Here is a 27,990-nt window from a genome sequence, read left to right as displayed (position 1 = left end):
AGCAGCAGGCCCGGACAAGGTGTGTCCCCGACTACTGAAGACCTGCGCTGCTGAACTGGGTGAACCACTCCAACGCATCTTCAACCTCAGCCTGCAGCTGGGGAGAGTGCCCACCCTCTGGAAGACATCATGCATCATTCCATTTCCCAAGAAGAACCGGCCCAGCGAGCTGAACGACTTCCGACTGGTGGCACTCACTTTGCATCTGATGAAGACGTTGGACCGGCTCTTCCTTAGCCTCCTCAGACCCCAGGTGCAACATGCCCAGGACTGTCTGCAGTTTGCGTACTGGGCAGGTGTTGGTGTGGAACACCGACAGGCCGCAGTACGTCAGGCTGAAGGACATCACGTCTGACACTGTGATTAGCAGCACCGGAGCACCCCAGGGCACAGTGCTGGCCCCTCTTCTCTTCACCCTGTACACCGCGGACTTCTGCTACAACTTGGACCTGTGTCACATTCAGAAGTTCGCCGATGACAAAGCCATCATGGGGTGTATCAGGGACGACAGAGGGGAGGAGTATAGGAGCCTGGTGAAGGACTTTGCCATTTGGTGCAACAGAAACCATCTGCAGCTCAACACCTCGAAGACCAGGGAGCTGGTCATTGACTTTGGGAGGTCCAGACCAAGGTCATGACCAGTTCTGATTGAGGGAGTCAAGGTGGAGGCTGTGGATTCCTACAAGTACCTCGGGCTGTGGCTGGACTGCAAGCTGAACTGGACTTGCAACACCAACCACTTGTACAGGAAAGGACAGAACAGGCTATACTTCCTGAGGAGGCTGCGGTCCTTCAACATCTGCAGGAAACTCCTGTGGATGTTCTATCAGTCCGTGGTCACCAGTGCCCTGTTTTACACTGTGGTGTGCTGGGGGGGGGGCAGCACATCCAAGAAGGACCCATCCAGGCTGGACAAACTGATCAGGCGGGCCTGCTGTGTGGTAGGCATGAAGCTGGACTCTCTGGTGACGGTGGCAGAGAAAAGGTTTATGGACAAACTACTGAAAATCATGGATGATGCCAGTCACCCTCTGCACACCGTCATCAGCAACCAGAGGAGCCTGTTCAGTGACAGAATGCTCCTTCCCAAGTGCAGGACTAACAGACTTAAAAAATCCTTTGTCCCTCATGCCATCAGACTATACAACTTCTCTCGGGGGGGGGGGGGGGGGGGGGGGGGGGGAAGGAGGGGTAACAGGAGGACAGAGGATGGGAAGGGAAGGAGCCTGACAATAAGCAATACTGGACAATGTGCAATACCTCTCCTGCTGGCTTTTTTTCCCCCATATCTTATTCTTTTTTATATTTGCATATGTAAATACTTAATTTAATTTATCTAGAAGTTTTTCTCTATTTTCTATTCTCTGTTTATCCTGTAATGATGCTGCTGGAATTTTAATTTCCCTGAGGGAACCCGCCCAAAGGGATCAATAAAGTTCTAATCTAATCTAATCTAATCTAATCTAATCTAATCTAATCTAATCTAATCTAATCTAATCTAATCTAATCTAATCTAATCTAATCTAATCTAATCTAATCTGTTTGTTTGTCTGCACTTTACCTTTTTCCCCTAATATCATTTGTGTAACTGTGTACACAAATTGATTGTTAATGTTACTCAACCACACACAATATACTGTATAAATGATCTTTACATAGAAAAAAGACCTTACCACAAATGAAACATTTACATATCAGGTATAAAGGGAGCGGCATGGTGGTGTAGTGGTTAGCACTGTCGCCTCACAGTAAGAAGGTTCTGGGTTCGAGCCCAGTGGCCGGCGAGGGCCTTTCTGTGTGGAGTTTGCGTGTTCTACCCGTGTCTGTGTGGGTTTCCTCCTGGTGCTCCGGTTTCCCCCACAGTCCAAAGACATGTAGGTTAGGCTAACTGGTTGCTTTAAATTGAGCGTAGGTGTGAATGTGAGTGTGAATGGTTCTTTGTCTCTATGTGTCTGCTGTGTGATGATCTGGTGACTTATCCAGGGTGTACCCCGCCTCTCGCCCATAGTCAGCTGGGATAGGCTCCAGCTTGCCCACGACTCTGCACAGGATAAGCGGCTACAGATAATGGATGGGTATAACGGGATACTGAATTGCAGAGTATATTTGTAGAAAAAACAGAAATGTTATTCTACAACCTCCTAACTGTAACTGGCTCTCAATGTGTATGAACCATTGCATCATCACAAGGAAGTAAATTATCTCCATGAGTATCTCAGTATGAACAAGGAACTTGGGTTTAAATCTATCCATTCGTCAATGGTTTCCATATTAAAGCTTCTGAAATGTCATTGGCAAACTTCCAGAACAACAACTGTCCTTTTATTTTCGAGAAGTTTATTGATAATTACTTCAAAAACACACATTTACATCATTTGAAGCACAATTTCATTTGAACCTTTATACACACAGCATTCTGTTATTATTTCCTTGTATGCTTCAGTGATGAGAGTGAAGCAGACATGCTATGAAGTATGAATACACATCACAGTCATAACAGGACAGTCCAATAGTAGGTAAGTATCATCATTTCATTTAAAAATCCTTGTGGAAAAAAAATCCTTGTGAAATGTAACATATATAAATTAAGCTTAGATTGAGTTTTTTAAATAGCCTTTTTAAAGCTCACCCTAGTAAATGCATTATTATGTTACATTTCTCTCCATGGATACAGGTGTTATCCGATCAGTCTTCATATGTGAGCGGCATTCCTCACAACTCCCTGAGCTGATGCCCAAATGGTGATTAGACGGAATGCCACAACTCTATCTGACTGTAAACAGCTTTTGGTTCAGTGTGAGTAGGAGGGAGTGGTGATCGAGACTCCAGGTTTCACCAAGATTCACAAGCATTCAAGATTAGATATGGAATAAGGAATGTGCTATGTTAAGTAGAGATGCAGACTTCACTTCACTTGCTGATGACAGTAATTATAATGACGAGATGATGATGATGATGATAGTGATGATGTGGGTTTTTAGCCTATTAGCCTGTTGTTCAGCAGTGTAACAGGATGAAGTCTGGCTTTCATCTCCCGCCTGATTTGACACCAGCTGCATGGGCCGCAGAAGGAAGTGTACACGCAGTCATTGCAAATAGTGTCCTGAAGAGAAAAAAATTAAAATTTCCCAGAGCTCAGTGAAAGTTTATTCATTGATTATTATTAACAGTTTTCAACAGGCTTCATCAAGGCAATAAAAACAAGATGGTGCCTAAAACCAATTGAAAATCATGAATTTAATGTTGACTAGCTGGAGAGTTATAGAAAGGTATTTACGGTAATTCCGTAGCGTTTGCGTGTTGACACCCTCATAGACAGCGTGGCTGTTGGGATGAGACCACACAAATCCAGCAGAGGGAGGCAGAGACATTCACCATGGTCTCGAGCTGTGATGCAGGCGAAGCAAGGAAAACACCACACCGAGAAACAGCCTGGACACACACACACACACTCTTTATAAATGACTGATTGATGTATCATTAACAGTTGTAAGTGATCATTCAAATGTCTTTAACACTTAGTGCTACATTATGCGCCAGCACATCCGTCAATACATAAAAAATAGCCTCAACCAAGCTGTAGCTCATACCAGCCACTGCTGTTGTGTGTGAGCTTGAAATCTGATTGAAGAGTAGTGTTTCATGTGATGAGTCACCCAAAAATTTCAGACGCCCATAAAATCGTAAATATGACAGGTGGTGCCACCATCTTGACAACTTTTATGCACATCCACCTGGGGAACATTGTTTGTGAGTTCGATCGAAATTCGGTCAATCCTGCGATTTTTGTAAATTGTGGGCAGACGACGATGACGACAGACGACGCATGATCGCGTAAGCTCATCTGGCCTGACCTGCAGCCAGATGAGCTAACCAGCATGAAGCTGAGTTTTAGAGTTCCCTGAAGCTCTATACAGACTATTTTATTTGACTCATCTGGAATACATTATCTAACATATAGGACAAAATGAAATGCTATATACAGGGTGAGTCAAAATTATGTTAACGCTTAAATGGTAGAAACCAATTGGATCTGTAGTGGAAGTTCATCAATGGCGTACTGCTGCACCATCTGTAAGTAGACGTCTGATGTCACTGTTGGGGTGTCAAAAAAGTAGGGCCCAATTATGCCAGCAGTGGTCATGGCGTATTACACATTCAGGAGAAAAATTATCCATTAGTCTTAACATAATTTTGACTAACCCTGTATTTGTGAGTATCAAGCAGATATAGTCTAACAAACTCACATTCATTGACGGTATCACACTCGCAGATGTTGGTGGTCCACTGGTCCGTGCCAGCTGGCACTACAGTTGGCCTTGGCTGCTGGATGACCATCTTGGTAGCCATGTTGAAGACTTTATGACAGGAAAAACACACAAAAAGAATGAATGGAATAGACGGTAAAACACTTTGGGAATGCATCAACTTTTTTTTGTAATTAAATCAATAATACTTTGAAATAATTCAATAAAATTGCTAAGCCACCTTTAATGAAAGATATGCATAATAATAATAATAATAATAATAATAATAATAATAATAGACTCTAACAGACTAAAACAAAGTAGTAAAAGCATTATGTTTCTTTGAAGTAAATTATAAGCAATTGTTGCAAACTTTAATAAATCACTCAAACGTCTGTTATTTGACCCCATGTCTCTGATTGCCCAAGTTTACAGCTGCCGGCTGACTTACCTGCGAGATGAATTTCAGGACAGGATTGGAAAGTGATTGTCGACTGGGACACTTTATTGAGACAAAAAGGGTGGGGGCTAGGTATACCATGTCGTCATTTTTTTTTTTCATGCAAAAGGATCAACATAGAGACGTGCAAAGGTGTAAACACGCTTGTTGCCAGACACGCACAAACAGACATACATACTGACGTGTTCCAGGATGCTTATCACAGAACAGAGTCTGAGTGTCTGGCTTAGCCAGACAGGTGCATATTAGTGAGGTAAGTTCGAAGAAAAATTCCAGATCATTAGATTGAGAAGATCACAATGTTCTGACTCTGAAGTTCAAACACATGGATATGTTTTTGCAACATGAGCAAGGTACTTTTTCAATAGAGTGGCAATTCTTCAATTCTTATGCTAAAGGTTTGGCTTCAAAGCAGTAAAGATGAAAAAGTACCAAGCATTTGGATAATCTGGATTCATTTCATTACCAATTTTGTTTATATAGTTTAAGTTAATAGGATTTAACCCCAGGACAAAATAAGACGAAATAGCTGGATTGTTTTGCAAAATTTTTTATTACATTGATGAAGCTGATGAGACACTGATTACACTCAGTGTTTAAGGTGCTGGGTTATTGATAAGAAGGTTGGGAGTTCAAGTCCCAGCACACATTTCCAGGCTTATTACATTTTTAATATACTGTTGGATTTCATTTGGTCCTTTGTTATTTTCAGGTGCACATTTTTCTTTGATCATTTGCAAATACATTTTTGCAAAACAAAAATATTTTAACTTATATAACATTTATAAACTGTCCACAGGGGGCGGCACGGTGGTGTAGTGGTTAGCGTTGTCGCCTCACAGCAAGAAGGTCCTGGGTTCGAGCCCCGGGGCCGGCGAGGGCCTTTCTGTGTGGAGTTTGCATGTTCTCCCCGTGTCCGCGTGGGTTTCCTCCAGGTGCTCCGGTTTCCCCCACAGCCCAAAGACATGCAGGTTAGGTTAACTGGTGACTCTAAATTGACCGTAGGTGTGAGTGTGAATGGTTGTCTGTGTCTATGTGTCGGCCCTGTGATGACCTGGCGACTTGTCCAGGGTGTACCCTGCCTTTCGCCCATAGTCAGTTGGGATGGGCTCCAGCTTGCCTGCGACCCTGTAGAAGGATAAAGCGGCTAGAGATAATGAGATGAGAGAAACTGTCCACATACTGTAGACACATAACATGCAAATACAACCCCGATTCCAAAAAAGTTGGGACAAAGTACAAATTGTAAATAAAAACGGAATGCAATGATGTGGAAGTTTCAAAATTCCATATTTTATTCAGAATAGAACATAGATGACATATCAAATGTTTAAACTGAGAAAATGTATCATTTAAAGAGAAAAATTAGGTGATTTTAAATTTCATGACAACAACACATCTCAAAAAAGTTGGGACAAGGCCATGTTTACCACTGTGAGACATCCCCTTTTCTCTTTACAACAGTCTGTAAATGTCTGGGGACTGAGGAGACAAGTTGCTCAAGTTTAGGGATAGGAATGTTAACCCATTCTTGTCTAATGTAGGATTCTAGTTGCTCAACTGTCTTACGTCTTTTTTGTTGTATCTTCCGTTTTATGATGCGCCAAATGTTTTCTATGGGTGAAAGATCTGGACTGCAGGCTGGCCAGTTCAGTACCCGGACCCTTCTTCTACGCAGCCATGATGCTGTAATTGATGCAGTATGTGGTTTGGCATTGTCATGTTGGAAAATGCAAGGTCTTCCCTGAAAGAGACGTCGTCTGGATGGGAGCATATGTTGCTCTAGAACCTGGATATACCTTTCAGCATTGATGGTGTCTTTCCAGATGTGTAAGCTGCCCATGCCACACGCACTAATGCAACCCCATACCATCAGAGATGCAGGCTTCTGAACTGAGCGCTGATAACAACTTGGGTCGTCCTTCTCCTCTTTAGTCCAAATGACACGGCGTCCCTGATTTCCATAAAGAACTTCAAATTTTGATTCGTCTGACCACAGAACAGTTTTCCACTTTACCACAGTCCATTTTAAATGAGCCTTGGCCCAGAGAAGACGTCTGCGCTTCTGGATCGTGTTTAGATACGGCTTCTTCTTTGAAATATAGAGTTTTAGCTGGCAACGGCGGATGGCACGGTGAATTGTGTTCACAGATAATGTTCTCTGGAAATATTCCTGAGCCCATTTTGTGATTTCCAATACAGAAGCATGCCTGTATGTGATGCAGTGCCGTCTAAGGGCCCGAAGATCACGGGCACCCAGTATGTTTTTCCGGCCTTGACCCTTATGCACAGAGATTCTTCCAGATTCTCTGAATCTTTTGATGATATTATGCACTGTAGATGATGATATGTTCAAACTCTTTGCAATTTTACACTGTCGAACTCCTTTCTGATATTGCTCCACTATTTGTCGGCACAGAATTAGGGGGATTGGTGATCCTCTTCCCATCTTTACTTCTGAGAGCCGCTGCCACTCCAAGATGCTCTTTTTATACCCAGTCATGTTAATGACCTATTGCCAATTGACCTAATGAGTTGCAATTTGGTCCTCCAGCTGTTCCTTTAACTTTTCCAGCCTCTTATTGCCCCTGTCCCAACTTTTTTGAAATGTGTTGGTGTCATGAAATTTCAAATGAGCCAATATTTGGCATGAAATTTCAAAATGTCTCAATTTCGACATTTGATATGTTGTCTATGTTCTATTGTGAATACAATATCAGTTTTTGATATTTATAAATTACTGCATTCCGTTTTTATTTACAATTTGTACTTTGTCCCAACTTTTTTGGAATTGGGGTTGTGCTTTAAACATGTAACACTCAAGCACACAGTGAAATTTAACTTTTGCATTTAACCCATCTGAAGTAGTGAACACACACATGCACGCACACACACACACACACACACACACACACACACACACACACACACACACACAAGTGAGCAATGAGCACACACACATATACCCAGAGCAGTGGGCAGCTATGCTACAGTGCCCAGGGAGCAGTTTGGGGTTAGGTGCCATGCTCAAGGGCACTTCAGCCCAATCTTCAGGCCATGGCTGCCCCATGTTAACCTAACCGCATGTCTTTTAACTGTGGGGGAACCCCTGTCGGCCACTGGGCTTGAACCCAGAACCGTCTTGCTGTGAGGTGACAGTGCTAACCACTATACCACCGTGCCACCTGCTTTATACACTTTTAAACACTTTACATTTGAGTACTTTGTCGCAAACCAAGCCCTTATCTCTGCAATATCACAAAATATATTGCAAAATGTTTTTATGTTGAGATGGCTGCAACCTAGATGTGATTCATAAAGCACACAGCTGATGACATAATTAGGTTAGAAGTGCATATGAGGACATCAGGTACACATGGCCTTCTCTGTCCCTGAAAAGCATTAAGAAGGATTTTGTGGTCATGGACAGAGAGATCCAAAAGAAGCTCTCTCAGTTGACTGTGAGTACTTGGGGCCAAATGCAAAAAATATGAAAGCTGATAGGCTCAGCATTACCCGAGGCTGCCCATAGGACTATTTCCCAAACTGCTGATACAGTTATACACCTGTTCCAGTTCCCACATCCAAAAACAACTACGACCTTTCCTCTGGACTCGCTCTGGATGAAATATAGGACTGCTGATATTTTTGTTGGAGACGTTTTAGAACATTATGCACTGGTCTTAAAGAGTTATAGTGACTTATGTTTTTTTTTATGTGTGTGTGTGTGTGTGTGCCTTTACTAGACAGATAAAATTAGAATAGTCATATATTCTGAATCTTCTGATCATGTAGATTTTTATATTATGAAATAGGGACAGACAAGAAAAGGAACCGTTTCTGTCAATCGTTTATTTATGCTTGTGTACATATTTTGATACAGTTTCAGCAAAGAATTTTGGGTTTGAGAATCAGCACAATGAAAAAAATGGGAATAGACAAATACTATCCAGGCAGGAATGTACTGGATATAATATAATATAATATAATATAATATAATATAATATAATATAATATAATATAATATAATATAATATAATATCTCAGAATTATAAATACAAAGAGGGGCACTGAGCATTTTACAAAATGCTTGTTTTTAGAAAGTATACGTCTTCATACATGAGCATTTTGGTTGACACATATCAGACCTGAGCCCCAGATAGTGATTAACTGTTAAAGGATCCACAAAAGTGTCTCTTGGATGATTCTGATAGCATTACAATTCATCTGATGATAGTAGGAGATGATGATGATGTTATTTCTTTATATGTAACCTCGTTACAGGATGGTGACGGGCCTTCATCTCACGTCTTATTTGGCACCAGGTGCAGGGGCCACAGCAGCAGGCGTACACACAGTCATTGCATATGGTGTCCTGGTGAAACAGCAAGGTAGGGAGGTGAGAAAACTTAAACGTTCAAGTGCAGCTTTGAGGTATTTCTTGACTTCAGTGGTTCAATTAACTTTCCGTCGATATATTTTTTTAACGCCTTGTTTCACATTACACACGCATTATTATTAAATTAATAATTAGAAGTATTTGTTGATTACTGATGATTATTTGGATTAAAGAAGAGTCCTGTATTTGATCCTGACCTCTGCACCCAAAGAAGTAGCAAATAGTTGAATAATAAAGCAAACAGTGAAATAATTGAGCACAGAATGTCCAAAATATCTTTACCTCAATACCATAGGTGAGTCTGGTGGACACTCGCATCGCCATGGTAATGGGTGGGACGAATCCACAGCACTCAAGCAGAGGCAGACACAAACACTCACCATGGTCCCTGGCTGTGATGCAGTTGAAGCAGGGGACACACCAAAATGCAAAGCAACCTGGACAGACACAAAACCCATCACTATTTTGCTGATAATTCTGCACCACTCACATGTTAATTTCATATAGTATATAAAGACAGTGACTCCTGCCTTATTATTCAAGTATTAATCTTAAAGCATATGATTTGATTCAGTACCTACAGTGAAATGTATATAAATGAAAGATATGACATTATTTGCATGAGGAATGTACGTCTAACCGTCAGTAAAAGGTAAAATGTCGTGCCAAATTCAATTTGCATAAAAACTTTAAAAAAAATTAAAAGCATGGAAAGAAACAGCTGTTTCACTCACAGTCACAGATGCTGTCACACTCGCAGAGGCCGGTGGACCACTCCTCGCCACTTGGACTGATTTGAAGCGGCTTGGGCTGCTCACTGATCAGTTTAGTCTCCATGATTTAATTATCTAAAATACAAAAGTATAATAATACTATGATACCATGAAGGGAATATTAATTTATCTGTCACCTGGGACACTTAGTTTTTTATTTGGGATTATGGAAAAAAAATATGAAACAGCTGGAAAAATCTTTCCTTTTAACTATTTAAAGCAGTTGAATAAGTCATTTTACATCAGCTAATTCGTAGCAGTAATAGATAATGTCTTTAGAGAGTCCTACCTTAATGGTGCATCAAGGTAAAGGAGACAGCTCAGGAAGAGAAAGACGAAAAGAAGTGTCTGAACTCTGAAGAAAAGGCATGTGTGGCTTTATATAAGTACGCACGTACATACGTACACATGCACAAACTCATACACGTGCATATGGTATGTTCTTACAAGATTATGATCAAAATGTGCCTCTTGTACTGGAGCAGGTTGGATGGGGCAGATCCTTTTATCAGCAGATGTAGAGATGTGTACAACAAATCAACAAACCACCAAATGTAAAGTACAGTACAAAAGTCTTAGCCAGCCTAAATTGGAAAATGAAGAAGCGAGTGTGACAAAGTGTCCAGAAGAACTGTGGCTGCTTCTACAAGATACAGTGGTGCTTGAAAGTTTGTGAACCCTTTAGAATTTTCTATATTTCTGCATAAATATGACCTAAAACATCATCAGATTTTCACAAAGGTTCTAAAAGTAGATAAAGAGAACCCAGTTAAACAAATGAGACAAAAATATTATATGTGGTCATTGATTTATTGAGGAAAATGATCCAATATTACATATCTGTGAGTGGCAAAAGTATGTGAACCTTTGCTTTCAGTATCTGGTGTGACCTCCTTGTGCAGCAATAACTGCAACTAAACGTTTCCGGTAACTGTTGATCAGTCCTGCACACCAGCTTGGAGGAATTTTAGCCCATTCCTCCGTACAGAACAGCTTCAACTCTGGGATGTTGGTGGGTTTCCTCACATGAACTGCTCGCTTCAGGTCCTTCCACAACATTTCGATTGGATCAAGGTCAGGACTTTGACTTGGCCATTCCAAAACATTCACTTTATTCTTCTTTAACCATTCTTTGGTAGAACGACTTGTGTGCTTAGGGTCGTTGTCTTGCTGCATGACCCACCTTCTCTTGAGATTCAGTTCATGGGCAGATGTCCTGACATTTTCCTTTAGAATTCACTGGTATAATTCAGAATTCATTGATCCATCAATGATGGCAAGCCGTCCTGGCCCAGATGCAGCAAAACAGGCCCAAACCATGATACTACCACCACCATGTTTCACAGATGGGATAAGGTTCTTATGCTGGAAGGCAGTGTTTTCCTTTCTCCAAACATAACGCTTCTCATTTAAACCAAAAAGTTCTATATTGGTCTCATCTGTCCACAAAACATTTTTCCAATAGCCTTCTGGCTTGTCCACGTGATCTTTAGCAAATTGCAGATGAGCAGCAATGTTCTTTTGGCTTTCTTTGTGACCTCGCTGACTATTACACACCTTGCTCTTGGAGTGATCTTTGTTGGTCGACCACTCCTGGGGAGGGTAACAATGGTCTTGAATTTCCTCCATTTGTACACAATCTGTCTGACTGTGGATTGGTGGAGTCCAAACTCTTTAGAGATGGTTTTGTATCCTTTTCCAGCCTGATGAGCATCAACAACGCTTTTTCTGAGGTCCTCAGAAATCTCCTTTGTTCGTGCCATGATACACTTCCACAAACATGTGTTGTGAAGATCAGACTTTTGCCGCTTTTCCACTACAAACACGGCTGAGTCGGGCTGAGCCGTGCCGTGCTGAGTTGGGCTGAGTCGAGCTGAGCGGGGCTGTTGGAGTTGCATTTCGACTACAACCGCGCTGAACCGTGCTGGCTGGAAGTGGGTGGACACATTGGGTGGAGTTAGCGAAAGTGGGTGGACATCACGTGATGTCGTTAAGCAGCGCAAACAGTGACATCAGTGACCTTTTAAGCGGTAGTCTCACGACCAGAATAGTAAACAATAAACATGGAGGACATGGAGTCGTTAGTGTTGCTGGTCTTGGTGCTGTGGCTTGTTGTCACCGACAACGCCAACAGATACTGGCAAGAGCGTATAGATGAGGCGAGGCGCATAAGGCTTCAGAAATTCTCATAATTCGTAATTCTTCTTCTTCCGGGTTTACAGTGTTTACAGATCCCAGCGTGCTGGCAGGGTATGTGTGGGCATGTGAGGACACTCCTCCTCACCAATCAGTGCACAGGGGAGTGTCTGCTCACGCCCCCAGCCTCACTCGGCTCGCTTTGGCTCGCTTCAGCCCCACTCCAAAACCGTGCGAGTTTTAGGGGCTAAGCAGGGCTGAAGCGAGCCGAGTCATGCTGTTCTTTGGTAGTCGAAATGCGAGCCGTGTCGGGCTGAAGTGAGCTGAAGTGAGCTGAAAAAGGGTAGTGGAAAAGGGCCATTTGTCTACTTCTTCTTCTTCTTCCTTTTTAATGGTGATTAGCAAACAACTTTTGGAAGCATTACCGCCACCTACCGAAATGGAGTGTGAGTCTGGATATCTAAGTAATACTAAAATAAATAAATAAATAAATAAATAAATAAATCCTAAATTCTAATCAGACCAGATTCTTCCAAGAAGTGAAACAAAAACCTAAAGCAAACTTTGCCTGAATTTTTCTGAAGAATTGTATTTATTTTTAAAGGCACACTTTCTGCCTCTAGCTCTTGGATAAGTTGCTGCCTCTCCTGGTCAAACTTCATACAGTATTCTATAACATGCTCTACGGTCTCAACAGCATCAAATACACTACACTTTCCATCAGCATGCTTTTTTGAAAGAAATAGAGTACTGTTCAAACCAGTGTGCCCAAACCTCATCCTAGAAATAATATCTTCCTCATGAGTGGCTCTAGCAGTTGGTCTTGCACCACCCACAAACCTTTGAATACTGTGATATTTCCTACCAGTGTTAACATTATTCCAGTCACTTTGCCATTTTTCCTTAGACTTTGACTTGACTATCATTTTAATTTCAGATTTACTAGAATGAATATCCATAGTGATCTCTAGTGGTCCTCCAGGTTGGGGGTTGGCGTGGGGTCAACAACCCCATCTTGTAAAACTTTACACCTGTTATCGAAACTGTAAGAGAAACCAGATCCCAGGGCCAGAGAGGAGGCTCTAGCCAACATGCAGGCACCATGACAGCTCCCGGTAAAAGCCTACCTCAGGAAGCCGGAAGCTTGAATTGGAGTCTCCTAGGCCCTAAAAGTACAATTTGTATTGGAGCATGGAATGTGCGTACAATGTATGAAACCTCAAAAACAGCACAAGTCAGTAGAGAAATGCAAAACTACAACTTAGACATACTTGGTGTAAGCGAGTGTAGGTGGACTGGCTCAGGGCACAAGGCAACTAGTGATGGCGTAACTATCCTCTACTCAGGCAAAGACAACCAACATACCAATGGTGTAGCTCTGTTAGTCAACAAACAAACAACAAAATCTCTCTTAGAGTGGGAGCCCATTAGCGACAGGCTGATTAGAGCAAGGTTTGATTCTAGGTTCTATAGGCTAACAGTCCTGCAATGCTATGCTCCCACAAATGAAGCGGAAGAAGAGGCAAAAGATGAATGGTACGAACAGTTGCAACGGGCAATCTCCAAAGTCCCACAACATGACATGTTACTAATTATAGGAGACATAAATGCCAAAGCTGGGAGTGACAACTCTGGAAGGGAGTATGCAATGGGACGACATGGGTGCGGAGTCATTAATGACAACAGGAAAAGATTAGTTGACCTTTACCTTAGTAATAGGTGCGTAATTGGAGGGATGATCTTTCCTCACAAAAACATTCACAAACTGACATGGATGCCCCCAGATGGGCATACCATAAACCAAATTGATCACATTATTATTAATAAGAAGTGGCAGAGATCACTCCTGGATGTCAGAGTCTACCATGGGGCTGATGTTGGCAGTGACCACCACCTAGTGGTAGCCAAGGTCAGGCTGAAACTAAGGGCAATACCTCCCACCAAACAAAGACGCAAAGTATATGACGTCCACAAACTGCGTGTACCCGAAATCAGGAAGGAGTTTGCCATTGAACTTAGAAACCGCTTCAAAGCCCTAGAAAACACAGAGGACCAGGATGTTGTGGAAACAACCTGGGACACTATTACGACAGTGTACAGAGACATGGCAAAAAGTGTCCTAGGCTTCAGAAAGAGGAAAGACAAAGAGTGGATAACACGAGAGACTTGGAACAAAATAGATGACAGGAGGAACATGAAAAGTAAATTACTCAGTACTAAGATACAACATGTAAAGGCCGAGTATAGGGCAAAGGATAAAGAAGTCAAGAGAAGTGCTCGTAGGGATAAGAGAGCCTTTGTGGAGGAATTGGCCAGTGAAGCTGGAAATGCTGCATCAAGGGGGGAACTGAGTACAGTGTATAAGATCACCAAAAGGTTATGTAACCAAAGCACCACCAGTTCTGTTCCAATCAGAGATAAGCAGGGCAAAATGTTAACAACTGAAAGGGAACAAGCAGCAAGGTGGGTACAGCACTTTGAAGAGGTAGTTAATAGACCAGACCCTGATGAACCCATAGACTCTGAACCCTCTGATGATGACACCATTGACAGCAGCCCGCCTTCCCAGGCCGAGGTAGAGGCAGCCATTAGGGCAATGAAGAATGGTAAGGCACCTGGCATTGACTCACTACAGGCAGAGCTATTGAAAGCGGATTGTGCCACAGCCACTCTTGTACTTACTGATCTGTTTGCAAAGATTTGGGAACATGAAACCATTCCGGATGATTGGTCTAAGGGCCTTATCTTTAAAATTCCAAAGAAAGGTGACCTCAGCAATTGTAACAACTGGCGAGGAATAACGCTCCTATCCATTCCGAGTAAGGTCTTCTGTAGAGTTCTCCTTAAGAGAATTGATACTGCCATCGACACCAAGTTGAGACAGGAACAGGCAGGATTTCGTAAAGGAAGAGGTTGTATAGACCGGATCTTTACCCTTCGAAACATCATAGAACAGTGTATAGAATGGAACGCCCCACTACTCATAAACTTTATTGACTTCAAAAAGGCATTTGACAGTGTTCACCAGGAAAGTCTGTGGAAGATCTTAAGGACATATGGCATACCATCCAAAATCGTTTCTATCATAGGGAAATTCTACGAAAACTTTGAATGTAGTGTAATTCTGGAAAACAGTTTGAGCAAACTGTTCAGTGTCAATTCTGGAGTAAGGCAAGGATGCATCCTCTCCCCCATCCTGTTTCTAATTGTGATTGACTGGGTGATGCGGGAAACAACTTCTGCCTGTCCTCGAGGTATTAAATGGACCTCCACTACCTACCTCTAAGACCTTGATTTTGCTGATGATCTCACAGCCTTAGCTTCCATACATAACCAGCTCCAGGAAAAGACCAGCCTACTAAATGAATATGTCAAACAAACTGGACTGGACATCAATAAGAAAAAGACTCAAGTAATGTGCATTAACACACCTACAGTGCCCCCAATTTGCATTGATGGAGAGCCTCTGGAGTGTGTGGAAGACTTTACATACTTAGGCAGTGTCATGAGTGCTGACAATGGAGTACAAAAGGATATTCAGGCCTGACTTGGCAAAGCTAGAGGATCCTTCAGTCGCCTCCGTGTCATCTGGAAGTCTAAATCGTTCAGCCTAAAAACAAAGCTCAGACTCTATAACAGCAACGTAAAGTCCATCCTGTTGTATGGTTCTGAGTGCTGGAGAGTTACAAAGTCAGACATGAAGAAAATCGATGTATTTCACAATAACTGTCTGCGTAGAATATGTAATATCTACTGGCTTAACAAAATCAGTAACGAAGAACTGTACAGAAAAACAAACACAAAACAACTGTCTACTGAAATTTCCACCAGAAGATTAAAATAGCTGGGCCATGTTCTACGGATGTCGGATGACCGTATCCCCAAAGTTGCCCTACAATGGGCCCCTGAGGGGAAGAGGAAACGAGGACGTCCTAAAACTACATGGAGACGTACTGTGGCTAGAGATCTAGTGGCCATAGGGATCACCTGGGATGCAGCTCAGTCTTTAGCACAGAACAGGCCCCAGTGGAGGAAACTCACAGCCTTATGTCCCACACGGGATGAAGAGGATAAGTAAGTAAGTAATAGTGATCTCAGGAGATTCACATGCCTTCTTAGCGTTCTTATCAGCTAGTTCATTACCTCGTACTCCTAAATGAGCTGGGACCCATAAAAAACTGACATTTGTATCAGAGTTTAATAGTCTACTTATCATCTGCACAATTTATAAAACAATGTCTTGTCTGGACTGCGACATAGCACTCTGAATGCTCATCAGTGCAGATGCAGATGCAGAGTCTGACACAATTAGCACCCCATTCCTTGGCCTGTTGCTCTCAACCCAGGACAGGGCAATAAGAATAGCTACTAGCTCAGCTGTGTAAACTGCAAGATCATTATTCAATCTTTCTTTTTTTTTTACAGATCTTGAGGCTAGGTATTACAAATGCAACACCAACTTTACCTTCTATTGACTTTGATGCATCTGTAAATATTACCACAAGTTCATCTTCATACACATCTCTAATATGATACTCAACGATATCTCTGTTGATTTCCTCATTCGTTTTCAATTCTAACAGGTCTAGGTCAACTAGAGGTTCTCTCAATAGCCACAATGGAACAGCTGGATAAGACACTGATGGACACACATTAAGCAACTGGAGGCCCATTTCACTTGCTTTCTGAGATATAATCCACCCAAAGCTTCTAACTTGAGACTTATCTCTCTCTTGGCAGTGAATTAAAGAAGAATAACTTATGTGATCTTCCTTTTGCCCTCTAAGGTTAGCCCAATAAACCAGAGTTAACTGATCCCTCCTGATATGAAGAGGCATTTCACCCATCTCAACCTGAATTGCATTAACTGGGGTAGTTTTCATAGCACCACAACATAACCTCAAAGCTTTATGTTGAATAACATCCAACTTCATTAAGAGTGACTTAGATGCAGATCTGTAAGCCACACACCCATAGTCAAATACAGATCTAATGAGGCTAATGTAAATAGTTTTCATGGCTGGCCTATTTGCACCCTAATCCACCCCACGCAAGCATCGCATCACATTTAAAACTTTTTTTACATTTCTCAATCATCTTCTGTATATGTACAGACCATGTTAGCCTCTTATCAAACCATAGGCCTAAATATTTGAAGCAATCGACTCTTTCTAGCTCTGTGCCAGATATCTTCAACTTGAAGACTAGAGGAATAATCCTCCTGGTAAAAAATACTGTTTTAGTCTTATCTATAGAAATTCTAAATCCCCATTCAAGGGCCCACTTTTGGACAGCATCCACTGACTGCTGCATCTTATTCACAATAAAGTTAACGTTTCTACCCCTCTTCCACATAGCTCCATCATCTGCAAACAATGTAACATTAACTGATCTCTGTAAATCTTTAAAAATGTCATTGATCATAATCAGGAATAGTACTGGGCGGCACGGTGGTGTAGTGGTTAGCGCTGTCGCCTCACAGCAAGAAGGTCCGGGTTCGAGCCCCGTGGCCGGCGAGGGCCTTTCTGTGTGGAGTTTGCATGTTCTCCCCATGTCCGCGTGGGTTTCCTCCGGGTGCTCCAGTTTCCCCCACAGTCCAAAGACATGCAGGTTAGGTTAACTGGTGACTCTAAATTGAGCGTAGGTGTGAATGTGAGTGTGAATGGTTGTCTGTGTCTATGTGTCAGCCCTGTGATGACCTGGCGACTTGTCCAGGGTGTACCCCGCCTTTCGCCCATAGTCAGCTGGGATAGGCTCCAGCTTGCCTGCGACCCTGTAGAACAGGATAAAGCAGCTACAGATAATGAGATGAGATGAGAAGAATAGTACTGGGCTGATAATACTACCTTGGGGCGTACCATTCCCAACTATATACTCCTTACTAAATTCTTCATTAATTTTAACTATAATTCTCCTACCAGATAAGAAGTCTCTAACCCACTGGAACATTCTTCCTTTAATTCCCATCTGTTTCAACTTAATAAGAAGACCCTCTCTCCAGACCATGTCATATGCCTTTTCAACATCAAAAAATATGGCCAAAACGGTCTCTTTATTAACCTGAGCTTTCCTTATTGAGTCCTCCAGGGCAACTATTGGATCCATAGTCCCCCTTCCCTTCCTAAAAACACTCTGGTAGCTATATAATAGATTTCTAGTTTCTAACCAGTAGACCAGCCTGTCATTAACCATTCTTTCCATTACTTTACCCATTTGAGAAGTTAATGCTATAGGTCTGTAGTTACTTGGGTACTTTGCATCTTACCCAGGTTTCCTAATAGGGATGATAATAGACTGCTTCCATTCTGCTGGGATGACTCCTTCTGTCCACACCTTATTGAATAAGGACAACACCACCTCCTTCCCTTTATCAGTCAAATTCTCCAACATTGTGTAACAGATCATATCCTTCCCTGGGGTAGACTTTCCAACTTTCTTTAATGCACTATTAAGTTCTTATAAGTTGAAAGGTGTATTTAAAATTTCCCCATCTCCTGTCTCTTCAAATAAAACATCCCTGTACTTTCCTATTGTCGTTTCTCTTCCTCTTTTCTCCTCATGAGTGAGGTTCTCTGAGCTATGCACCTTTACCAATGCCTTTGCTGTTGCCTCAGCTTTATCATTACTGGATACTCAAAATCCCTCCCATTGCCTCTCATTTTCTTAATCATGTTCCATACACTTTGAATTGGAGTTGTTCTTTCTGTTGAATCACAAAACTTTTTCCAATACTCCCTTTTTGTATTCTTGACTGTTTGCCTCACCACAGCTTGACACTGCTTGTATTTCATCAAGTTTCCAAAATTTAGAGTTTGCTTTAAAGTTCTAAAAGCTTTATTACAGTCCCTGACAGCCCTACTACATTCCTCGGACCACCAAGGAACAATCCTTCCCTTTCTACCTGACTTTGACTTGGGAATGGTTAGTTCAGCAGCCCTAATTATGTTATTTGTAACAGAAAAGCACATGGAGTCAACACTGGAATTAGCTCCAATACCCATTAGACTGCTCTCAGTGATGACTGAAAAGGTTTCCCAATCTGCTTCCCTTAAAATCCATCTCCCCTTTCTTATCACCTGATCTCTTATTAGTTCTATCTCAAACTGAACCACAACAGGATAGTGATCACTACCTAGTGTACTGTAATTTAATACCTCCCAACTACATCTGCCAGCTAAAGTTTGAGAAACTATTGTGAGGTCTATAGATAGTTTTCACATGACGTCACAGAGTCGGGGATTCCCTGGTGGCGGCCATCTTGGAGGGCAAGCTTACCGTACAGGTCACTGAGCACACATTGTAGCAGGCGAGTTGCATTCATTTATATATTATTTACATTTATTTAAAGCTAGCAATGGTGCAAACTTGTTGTATTCACGGCTGTCGTAATAGGTCAGATGATGAAGTCAAGCGGAGCTTTTATGGAATTCCCACTGTACAGGAGCACAAAGGTGAGCAAACAAAGAAGCTCAGCATACAAAGGAGAAATCTATGGCTTGCGATAATCAACTGCAAGGATTATCAGCCTTCCAAACACAGCAAAGTCTGCTCCGATCATTTTATAAGTGGTAAGTTGTTTAAATAAACAATCAATTGTGTTTAAGTTTGATTTTGGAAACCAAAACATCATGTGAACAATCTCTGGAGAATGCCTAACTGGAACCGCTGAGTGTACGTTTACATTGTAATGTACACTTAATATCGCTCGTTTGTCACATTTCTATTTGAAACTTGTCACTTCACTCACGCAAGGGTCATTTTTGAAAAACATTTTAGGTCTATTCTGTAGTCCTGAGCGGTGTGCAGGACTGCGCAAATGTGCGCAGCTTCCCGATTTAAACTGTTTTTTTCTCATCCTTATACTTCCTGTTTCATGGACTGTAACGGATTTGCTTATTTAGTAATTTTAATACAGAATTTACTTTGAAATTATAATCAGACACTCCAACGCCCCCCCTAAAAAAAAAAATCGGATCTGCGCGATTTAGGCGGCATCCGCCAAAAGACGTGCTGTGAATATATAAAGTTGTGTATATCAGACAGCCTTTAAAGTTTGATGAAGTCAGTTTCAGGCTTTGGAGCAGGCTTTGGCAGTTTCAGGCTTTGGCAGCCCTGCATAGTCACTTGAAAATGCATCTTTGTCCACTTCGTAGGGGTCAATTCCCCCAATCAAGGCCAGTTTGGCTGCATACCGTGAGATGTGTGTCTATATACTTCTGTTTGCTTGATTTTGCCAACATTGATCTTTATTTTAGAAAACTGACTATATAACTTCATAAATTCGTCCGAGATAATGTAGCCAGTAGTGGCGATGGTCCGTTTTGTTTGCCCTCCAAGATGGCGGCTGGGGGGCATTCCCCGGAATGCCGTGACGTCAGTGAAAACTATCTATAGCTGACTCATTACCACTTGCTACATCTATTCTTGTATACGAACCATCATTCAAACATACAAGCTCTTTTTCATCTAAAAACTCTTCAATTATACTACCATTTAAATCATTTTTATCTCCCCAGAGTGAACTGCGAGTATTAAAATCCCCACACCAAATGACCTTTTCACCCAAACCCCTCCAAATTTCTTCTAAATGCTCTAACTCAATCTGGTTACATGGATTATAAAAATTTATCACACTCACACTCCCTTCTTTCGTCCATACCTCAACACCTATATATTCCAGATCATCTCCTTTCTTTAGCTCTCTATATTGTAGTCCCCTCTTAACAAAAGTAACACACCCTCCACCATTACCCCCCACCTTGTCTCTCCTGATACTAGAGTAACCCTTAATTACAAAGTCCAATTGACTCTTTAGCCAGGATTCCTGAACACAGATGACGTCTGGTTTTTCATTTAAATCTTGAATGAAACCTTTGAATTCCTGACCATTAGCTATGAGACTTCTAGCATTCCATTGTAGGATCACTAAGGTTGACTTATCCATGCTGATGCAGATGATATCTCTGGGGGTTCACCCAACCTATTCATATCTGCATTTATGTTTCACCCTCAAATTAACCCTCATAATTTCACCCTCAAATTAACTGCTAATCCTCAAGGTTCACATACTTTTGCCACTTACAGATATGTAATATTGGATCATTTTCCTCAGTAAATAAATGACCAAGTATAATATTTTTGTCTCATTTGCTTAACTGCGTTCTCTTTATCTACTTTTAGGACTTGTGTGAAAATCTGATGATGTTTTAGGTCATATTTATGCAGAAATATAGAAAATTCTAAAGGGTTCAAAACTTTCAAGCACCACTGTACTCAGTAAAACCTACAGCTCATTTCCTTATAAAATTGCACTCATTGTACCTCAGACTACTTTTTTTTTTAAAGCAAAGGGCCGTCTCACACCAAATATTGACTTTGTTTCATGGCTGACTGATGACTCTTTGTAGTATTTTTTTAATGTTGAAACATTTCATTTCATTATTTTTGAAGCCATTTTTGGTCTCCAGCATTTCTTTACACGTGCCTAAGACTTTTGCACAGTGCTGGAAGTGTCGACATGTCTACAAGTCTACATACGTGAAGCTCACTTGAGTGCATTTTGTCAAAGTACCTGTCTAAAAATGCATTACTACTCTTTATTTAGGTTTGAATAACACTGAGAAAATTGTAAAAATGACTCTGAAGTAGATTTTTAAACAATTACATAAAAAATGGTTCTGTGTATTTAAAGACAACCTTGTTTTAGTTCCTTATTAATCACTTTATGATTTATTTATTTTTCTTATTATATGTTATGCAGTAACTCTCATTAATTATTCAGGAATTACAATGAAACTAGCAGGAAAGTTGTGGACATTACCAGTCAAAAGTTTGGAGACACCTTCTAATTCAACGGTTTTCTTTAATTTTATTAATTAAAAGTCACTTCATGTCTTAAAGTAATGATGGATGTCGTTTCTCTTTACTTAGGTGAGCGGTTCCTGATATAATATGGATTACTACAGTTGTGGAATAGGGCTATGTAAGATTTTTTCTTTTACCTCTCGGGCCCTCACCATCTCGAGATCAGTCCCCCCCGTGTCACCCAGACGTCTGGGGGGGGGGGGGGGGGGGGAGTCGCGAAAGAAAGACAGGAACCCCAAAGTAGTTCACATCTTTATTCGCAAGTCCCCCCAATTAGACAAAAATACAGAGGGTTATTATATGTGGGTGTTATCTGTGTGGATGAAATGACATCACTGTTTGATATCTGTCTATGTGTTTGTGTGTCTGTGTGGATCTGTGGGTGTGTGTAGGTGTGTCTGTGAATGCGTGGGTGTGAATATGGCTAGGTCAGCAAATCACATCTTAATTCCATCAATATATGTATGTGTGTAAGTGAAAATATATCCTGTATACATTTCAGATGTTCTAACAGATATCAACATTTACCTTATGTTCTGATAGAATGTTCCAAAACATGTCTCAAGCAATGTGTCTAGCTTAGACAGAAGGTCACACAGTAACTTACAAGTTACACAGAATTCAATGCCTTCTAACTGAAATAATAAAATAGAACAGAACAGAACAATATTAAGAATAAGTATTAAGTATTAAGAATGACTGCCTTCGTGGTCAAGAATAAATATTTACAATTATTTATCCTTACAAAGGAATAAAACCTTACAATATGTGTGTGTGAATGAAACCTTCAATCATAAGCAAAATAATATTCATATCAGCGATTCAGCAATTTCAGCATTTAGGCACGTCAAAGTGTGCGAGATATTTTCACAACAATTTTAAACAAGACACCATGTTTATGTCTAGCAAAGAGGAAGGTCAGGTTAGTCTAAAATAATAAAGGATCTTAAAAGCTCTAAAACATTAAAATCATAAAGTCTAACAATCCTAAATCACGTGTAGCTGTAAAACTAACTTAAATCATGGCTTTAAATTGAACAGGCTATTTACTGTATTTTTATTATTTACTATTTACTGTTCAAATGTCATACACATTACGAAGGCAAGAAATTGCACTAATTAACTTTTGACGAAGACACACCTGTTAATCGAAAAGCATTCCAAGTGACTACCTCATGAAACTGGTAAGATAATGCTAATAGTGTGCCAAATTTCATCGAGGTAAATGCTGGCTATATTGAAGAGTCTAAAATCGGAATATATATTGTTTTTTTAAAACATTTTTTTGTTTATCACATAATTCTATATATGTTCCGTATGTTACTTCATAGTTTTGATGTCTTCAGTATTGTTCTACCATGTAGAAAGTAGTCAAAATACAGAAAAATCGATGAATGAGTAGGGGTGTACAAACTTTTGACTGGTACTGTAGGCATGTAAAGGAGAAAAGCCTGGACCCACTGTTCTCTCCCATGTCCTGGTAGTCTAAAGTGTTCAAGGTAGACTGCCTTTCAGATTTTTCACGTGTAGGTCATAAAAAGAATTTTCCCTGACACCCAATTATTTTTGTTTAGTGGACTGAAAGCTACTGAATTCGAATCACAGACTTCCAATTTTATTCGTTTTTTTAAAATAGAACAATGAATGAATTAAGGGCCATGTGGTCCTAAATTCTCCGCTATTTTTTCCTGGTTCACCATGACGCAATTCAAGATACTACGTCATGCATGACATGGTGGGCTTTCCCTGTTCGCACAAGGCATTGTGGGATACAAATTTGAAACAGGAGAGAAAAACGGAGGATGTGAGTCTGCGAATGAAACATGAAAGACCAATGACAGTAACAGAAAGTGAGAAGAAAAGATGTTATATTGAGAAGGAAAGGAAACGCAGGACCAAACTAATAAATATCGGCGGTCAGCGAGCACCTCGGTGTGATCAGCTGTTCGTTTAGCGACAGAATGATGGAACTGTCAGTGCACGGTCAAAGGTAAACCTGCGCATGCGCACACGGACTTCCTCTGTCTGCTTGACTGCGCGAAGTGAGCAATTTCGTGCACGTTATTTGCTCGGGAATCCCCTCGAATTAAATAACTTCCCAGCCACAGAATGGCCTGATATTTTGTGAGATATTACAGAAATAAACATATATCACAATGACCACATTTCAGAGGGAACTAAATTTCACCGATTTTATGAAATCGAAAGGCCGTCTAGCTTTAAATGCTCAAATAATGTACTCGAGCAATACTTTGACCTTTTTTCCATTTTTTCCACCAGCACCTCACACAATCTAAGTTCTAACTAATATTTTGGAATACCACAAACATCAGCCTTGGAATATAATAATCATTTTCCTTGTAGTGAAAGAGGCTCCACACTGTTATGTCTGGAATGCTGTAGGTAACACCTGGGTTTGAGTTCAGCTCAGATAAGAGGAGCTGGCTGCTTTCGAGGGAGGTGTTTTTCTCTGGCATTACATTTCGCAACCATGAACAATGTGAACATGAAGGAATGTACCATTTTGTGTTTATGTGTATGGGTGCAGAATGATATTGAATTGTACGAAAAAATTATCACAATTTCACGGAATTGTCTGAATTTTCCTTCTTCATGAATAAGGTCAGATACTTGACCAGAGAAATAAATATATATCAGTGGCGGCTGGTGGGCTTTGAAATAGGGGAAGCTCAGTTTTAGGTCTACGTAATACAATTTTTCAATTATTTGTTATTTGTCATGAGTCAATTTGTTGTTATGTGGGTCTGTCTCAGAAACTGGTCTCTCATTTGGGACATTATGGTCAAAAAATAAATTTTCTAATTTTACCATTTTTTTTTTGCATTTACCTAACACTCAATGTTTCTTTTATCATGTTTAATAAGAATAAAGATAGCATCTTGCTTTATCTGGCCTCTGCTGTAGAATTTTTTTTTTTATTACAATTCAAATGTTTTTGTAAAATTTTTTGAAAATATTGAATAAATTTCCTCTTTTTGATTGCTTGGGTTAAAAATGCCAAGTTATGATGACTGAACTGATTATTCACTTAAATATGAATAATACGATACCATTTTGGGTCTTGATATGGCAAAATAGGACACAATGGAAAAATCAAGAACGCACTGGAAAGATGAGAATAACGGAGGTGGTAAAAGAACAGCGACTGTACCGGCTGAAGGTCGCGCGGGTCTCTGCTGTGGCGCGCGAGCAATGGGACATCAATACCACACCGGACGGAGCGCGAGGCGGGGCAAAATGACTGGCCGTACTTTGCCATTATAGCAGATAGATACCAGCTGTTAGCAGCTAGCACTGAAGATCCCAATAAGGCTCAAGCTAGCCTACAACCACGTTGATTGAACTACAAATGAAATAAACGAGTGAATTCACGAATGATCAAACTGATAGAATGGATGAAAGTTAACGGAGCACAACGAGTAATATTTACATTTATTTACAGAGTAATGTACAGAGACATCAATGAGAAGAAACGTTTATATGAAAAGAAATTCGGACAGCACTTTGGCACACAACTACACTTTCTCAACATCCGCTAGGGACTGACTGATCATGCTTCCGTGTTCCTCGCCGAAGTACAGCGACCGCCCCCTCCTCATGTCTTTCAAACACCACCTCCAATAATCCTTTATCAGCCCGGCTTCTTGGCCCTCCCAATGTCCCGTTTACCCCCAGAGATACCCGGCTTCCCTGGAAGTGATGATTTTGTTGATTTTAACCAATATCAACTAGCCGAAATTGGCTGTTCAGAGCCGTCTCATAGACTGCAATGGATACCCGGCTGCCAGTCCATAGTGAACTGCAAGTTCGTCAGACATCGCTCAAATAAGTTACAGGATGACATAGGGATAGTTATGAATGTAAATACAATCTTGGGCATATATTATGTTATGAAAGTTATTGTTTTAATGAGAATTCAATGTCGTAGACGCCGCAGTTTGGGGAGAGAATTTTAGGGGAAGTTTGGCTTCTCTTGTTGTCTCTGAGAAATCGCCCCTGATATATATATATATATATATATATATATATATATATATGTTATTTACCAGCTGGGAGGTCCGTATCATTAAATACCGTGACCTCGGTCTTGAAAGTACTGAGCAAGGCCCTCTGGGCCGAGGTCAGTATTCAAGGCCGAGGTCACGGTATTTCACCATATGGACCGACCTTAAGCTGGTAAATAATAGATTTATTTTTTCTTTACCAAATTCTAACAGAAAACGAGAGCGCCCGAAAGGGAAAACCGAGCCGAGCCGCCATTTTGAATCCTCATTCATGGCTATAATGCAAATTGCTTCCTCCTTGGTATACAAGTGCACTTCCATGGCAGGAAAAAAACCACATTTTGCCACCATGTAGTCCCCTATTTATACAAAATTGAGTCATTCAGGATTCAGCCAAGTTTTTGCTCGGCGTTAGCAAGTTACAGTTTTTAGCTTTCTCCTGAAATGTTTTCTTTTGTTTCTTCTTCCTCAGGGTAGTAAAACTTGCTTTCACTGTGAAGACTGTCATTATCGCTATCCATGCTGTAAAATTAATGCTATTCTCCCGAGAAATGCTGGCAAAAATTTATAAGATTTTTGATAATCTTATAAATAAATCTTATAAAAAAAGATAAATGTTGACAAAAAATGCTACTATGTTTGTTGTTGTTGTGAACAAGCGAGTTGCCAGAGGTCCGTAACTGGGGTCCGTATCATAGGATACAGACCCGCTCTCCAGCCAATCAGAGCGCAGGATTTGATGGAAACCGTACCGCGAAAAAAATAAAGTTTGTTATTTTACATTTAACAATTATAACCACAAACACTACACATTTAACAGGCTATGTTTTGGCTGTTTCTACTTTTAGAGTCTGCATTATTTCTATAAATATTTCAATATTTGGATCTGCATTTACTCTATTTGGAAAAATATTGACAATGAATATGATTAAGATTAAGGTCTTAAGTTGTTAAGAGCAATAAAGTTATAACTACACATGATCACACAAGTCTTTATGAGAGATAACAGACTTGCATGTCTTTAGTGTTGGCTTTATCGTAAATAATGGATGCCCTGGATGAAAAGTTGTTGAGAGTAACTTCGTGATCACTTATTTTCCATCCCTGACATTATCATAATTGAAACATGTGTAGTGAAGGAAGCTCCTCTTAGTGGATATATAAAGTATGGCATACTGTAGCTAAAATTGGGACTGGTCATGAGAGAAAAATACAGTGATCAAGTCAGACAGTTTTCTCTTATAGTCTGCTTCAGTGTAATGCTATGGTGTTATCTCATGAGAAAATGAACAGGATAAACTATAATGAATGGCATTTTGTGTATACACTTGTGGTCAGAAGTTTACATACAGCGACATGAATGTCATCTTGGATATGAATGTCATAACAATATTTGGGCTTTCAGTAATTTCTTTGAACTGTTCTTTTTCTGTGGCAGAATGTACAGCATGCATCTTTAATAAAAAAACACTAGAATTTGGTGCACAAGTTTTAATTTTCTTTGGGTTTTCTGTAATCAACACAGGGTCAAAATTATACATACAGGGCCAAAAATTTACAGACGCTCACATAGATTATTAATTCAGAGGTGCTGAAACTTCCAAAATGTCTCTTCTCTTGCCAAGGCCAAGGTCTCTTAACTTCCTGTTAGTGATCATGATTGACTACAGCTGGTAGCTTCTCTGTGCCTTCATAAAAAGGGTTTGTTTACAGCACTCATTGGATTGACCAACACACAGTAAAATGGGAAAATCCAAGGAGCTCAGTGCAGATCTGAGAAAGAGGATCGCAGATGTACACAACTCAGGAATGTCTCTTGGAGCCATTTCTAAACAAGTACAAATTCCAAGATCAGCTCAAACAATTTTTTCCAAGTTATTGTGAGGTGCAACCACTTTGCCAAGCCACTTTGCTTCAAGAACACCCAAACTGTCACCCTCAGCTGAAAGGAAATTAGTTTGGATGGTCAGGAACAACCTGGGAACCACCATAGCACAGCCCTGCCATGAACTGGAAGCTGATGGATCACTGTCTACAGTTCAGATCACCATGGACTAAGAGGCTGCTTTCCAAGAAATAACCCCCT

At 40.7% G+C, this 27,990-nt stretch overlaps 2 protein-coding genes across 2 annotated transcripts; both read right to left on the bottom strand.

The window, feature by feature from the left end:
• Window positions 1–2,343: 2,343 nt before the first annotated feature.
• On the bottom strand, window positions 2,344–4,777 carry LOC132888842 (cornifelin homolog B-like). The gene is made up of 4 exons (XM_060924939.1): window positions 4,699–4,777; window positions 4,248–4,358; window positions 3,278–3,432; window positions 2,344–3,103 (listed from the first exon to the last, which is right to left on the bottom strand). The coding sequence occupies exons 2-4, from the start codon at window positions 4,348–4,350 to the stop codon at window positions 2,978–2,980; spliced, it is 384 nt and encodes a 127-aa protein (XP_060780922.1). The 5' UTR covers window positions 4,351–4,358; window positions 4,699–4,777; the 3' UTR covers window positions 2,344–2,977.
• A 3,822-nt stretch (window positions 4,778–8,599) lies between these two features.
• LOC132888833 (placenta-specific gene 8 protein-like) lies at window positions 8,600–10,249 on the bottom strand. Its single transcript, XM_060924929.1, has 4 exons — window positions 10,169–10,249; window positions 9,841–9,954; window positions 9,389–9,543; window positions 8,600–9,082 (listed from the first exon to the last, which is right to left on the bottom strand). Exons 2-4 carry the CDS (start codon window positions 9,941–9,943, stop codon window positions 8,963–8,965), a joined length of 378 nt encoding a protein of 125 aa, XP_060780912.1. The 5' UTR covers window positions 9,944–9,954; window positions 10,169–10,249; the 3' UTR covers window positions 8,600–8,962.
• Between the last annotated feature and the right edge of the window lie 17,741 nt (window positions 10,250–27,990).

This window comes from Neoarius graeffei, chromosome 1, assembly GCF_027579695.1.
Source record: "Neoarius graeffei isolate fNeoGra1 chromosome 1, fNeoGra1.pri, whole genome shotgun sequence".
In the NCBI taxonomy this organism is placed as follows: domain Eukaryota; kingdom Metazoa; phylum Chordata; class Actinopteri; order Siluriformes; family Ariidae; genus Neoarius; species Neoarius graeffei.
This window is presented reverse-complemented; position numbering and strand designations above follow the sequence as displayed.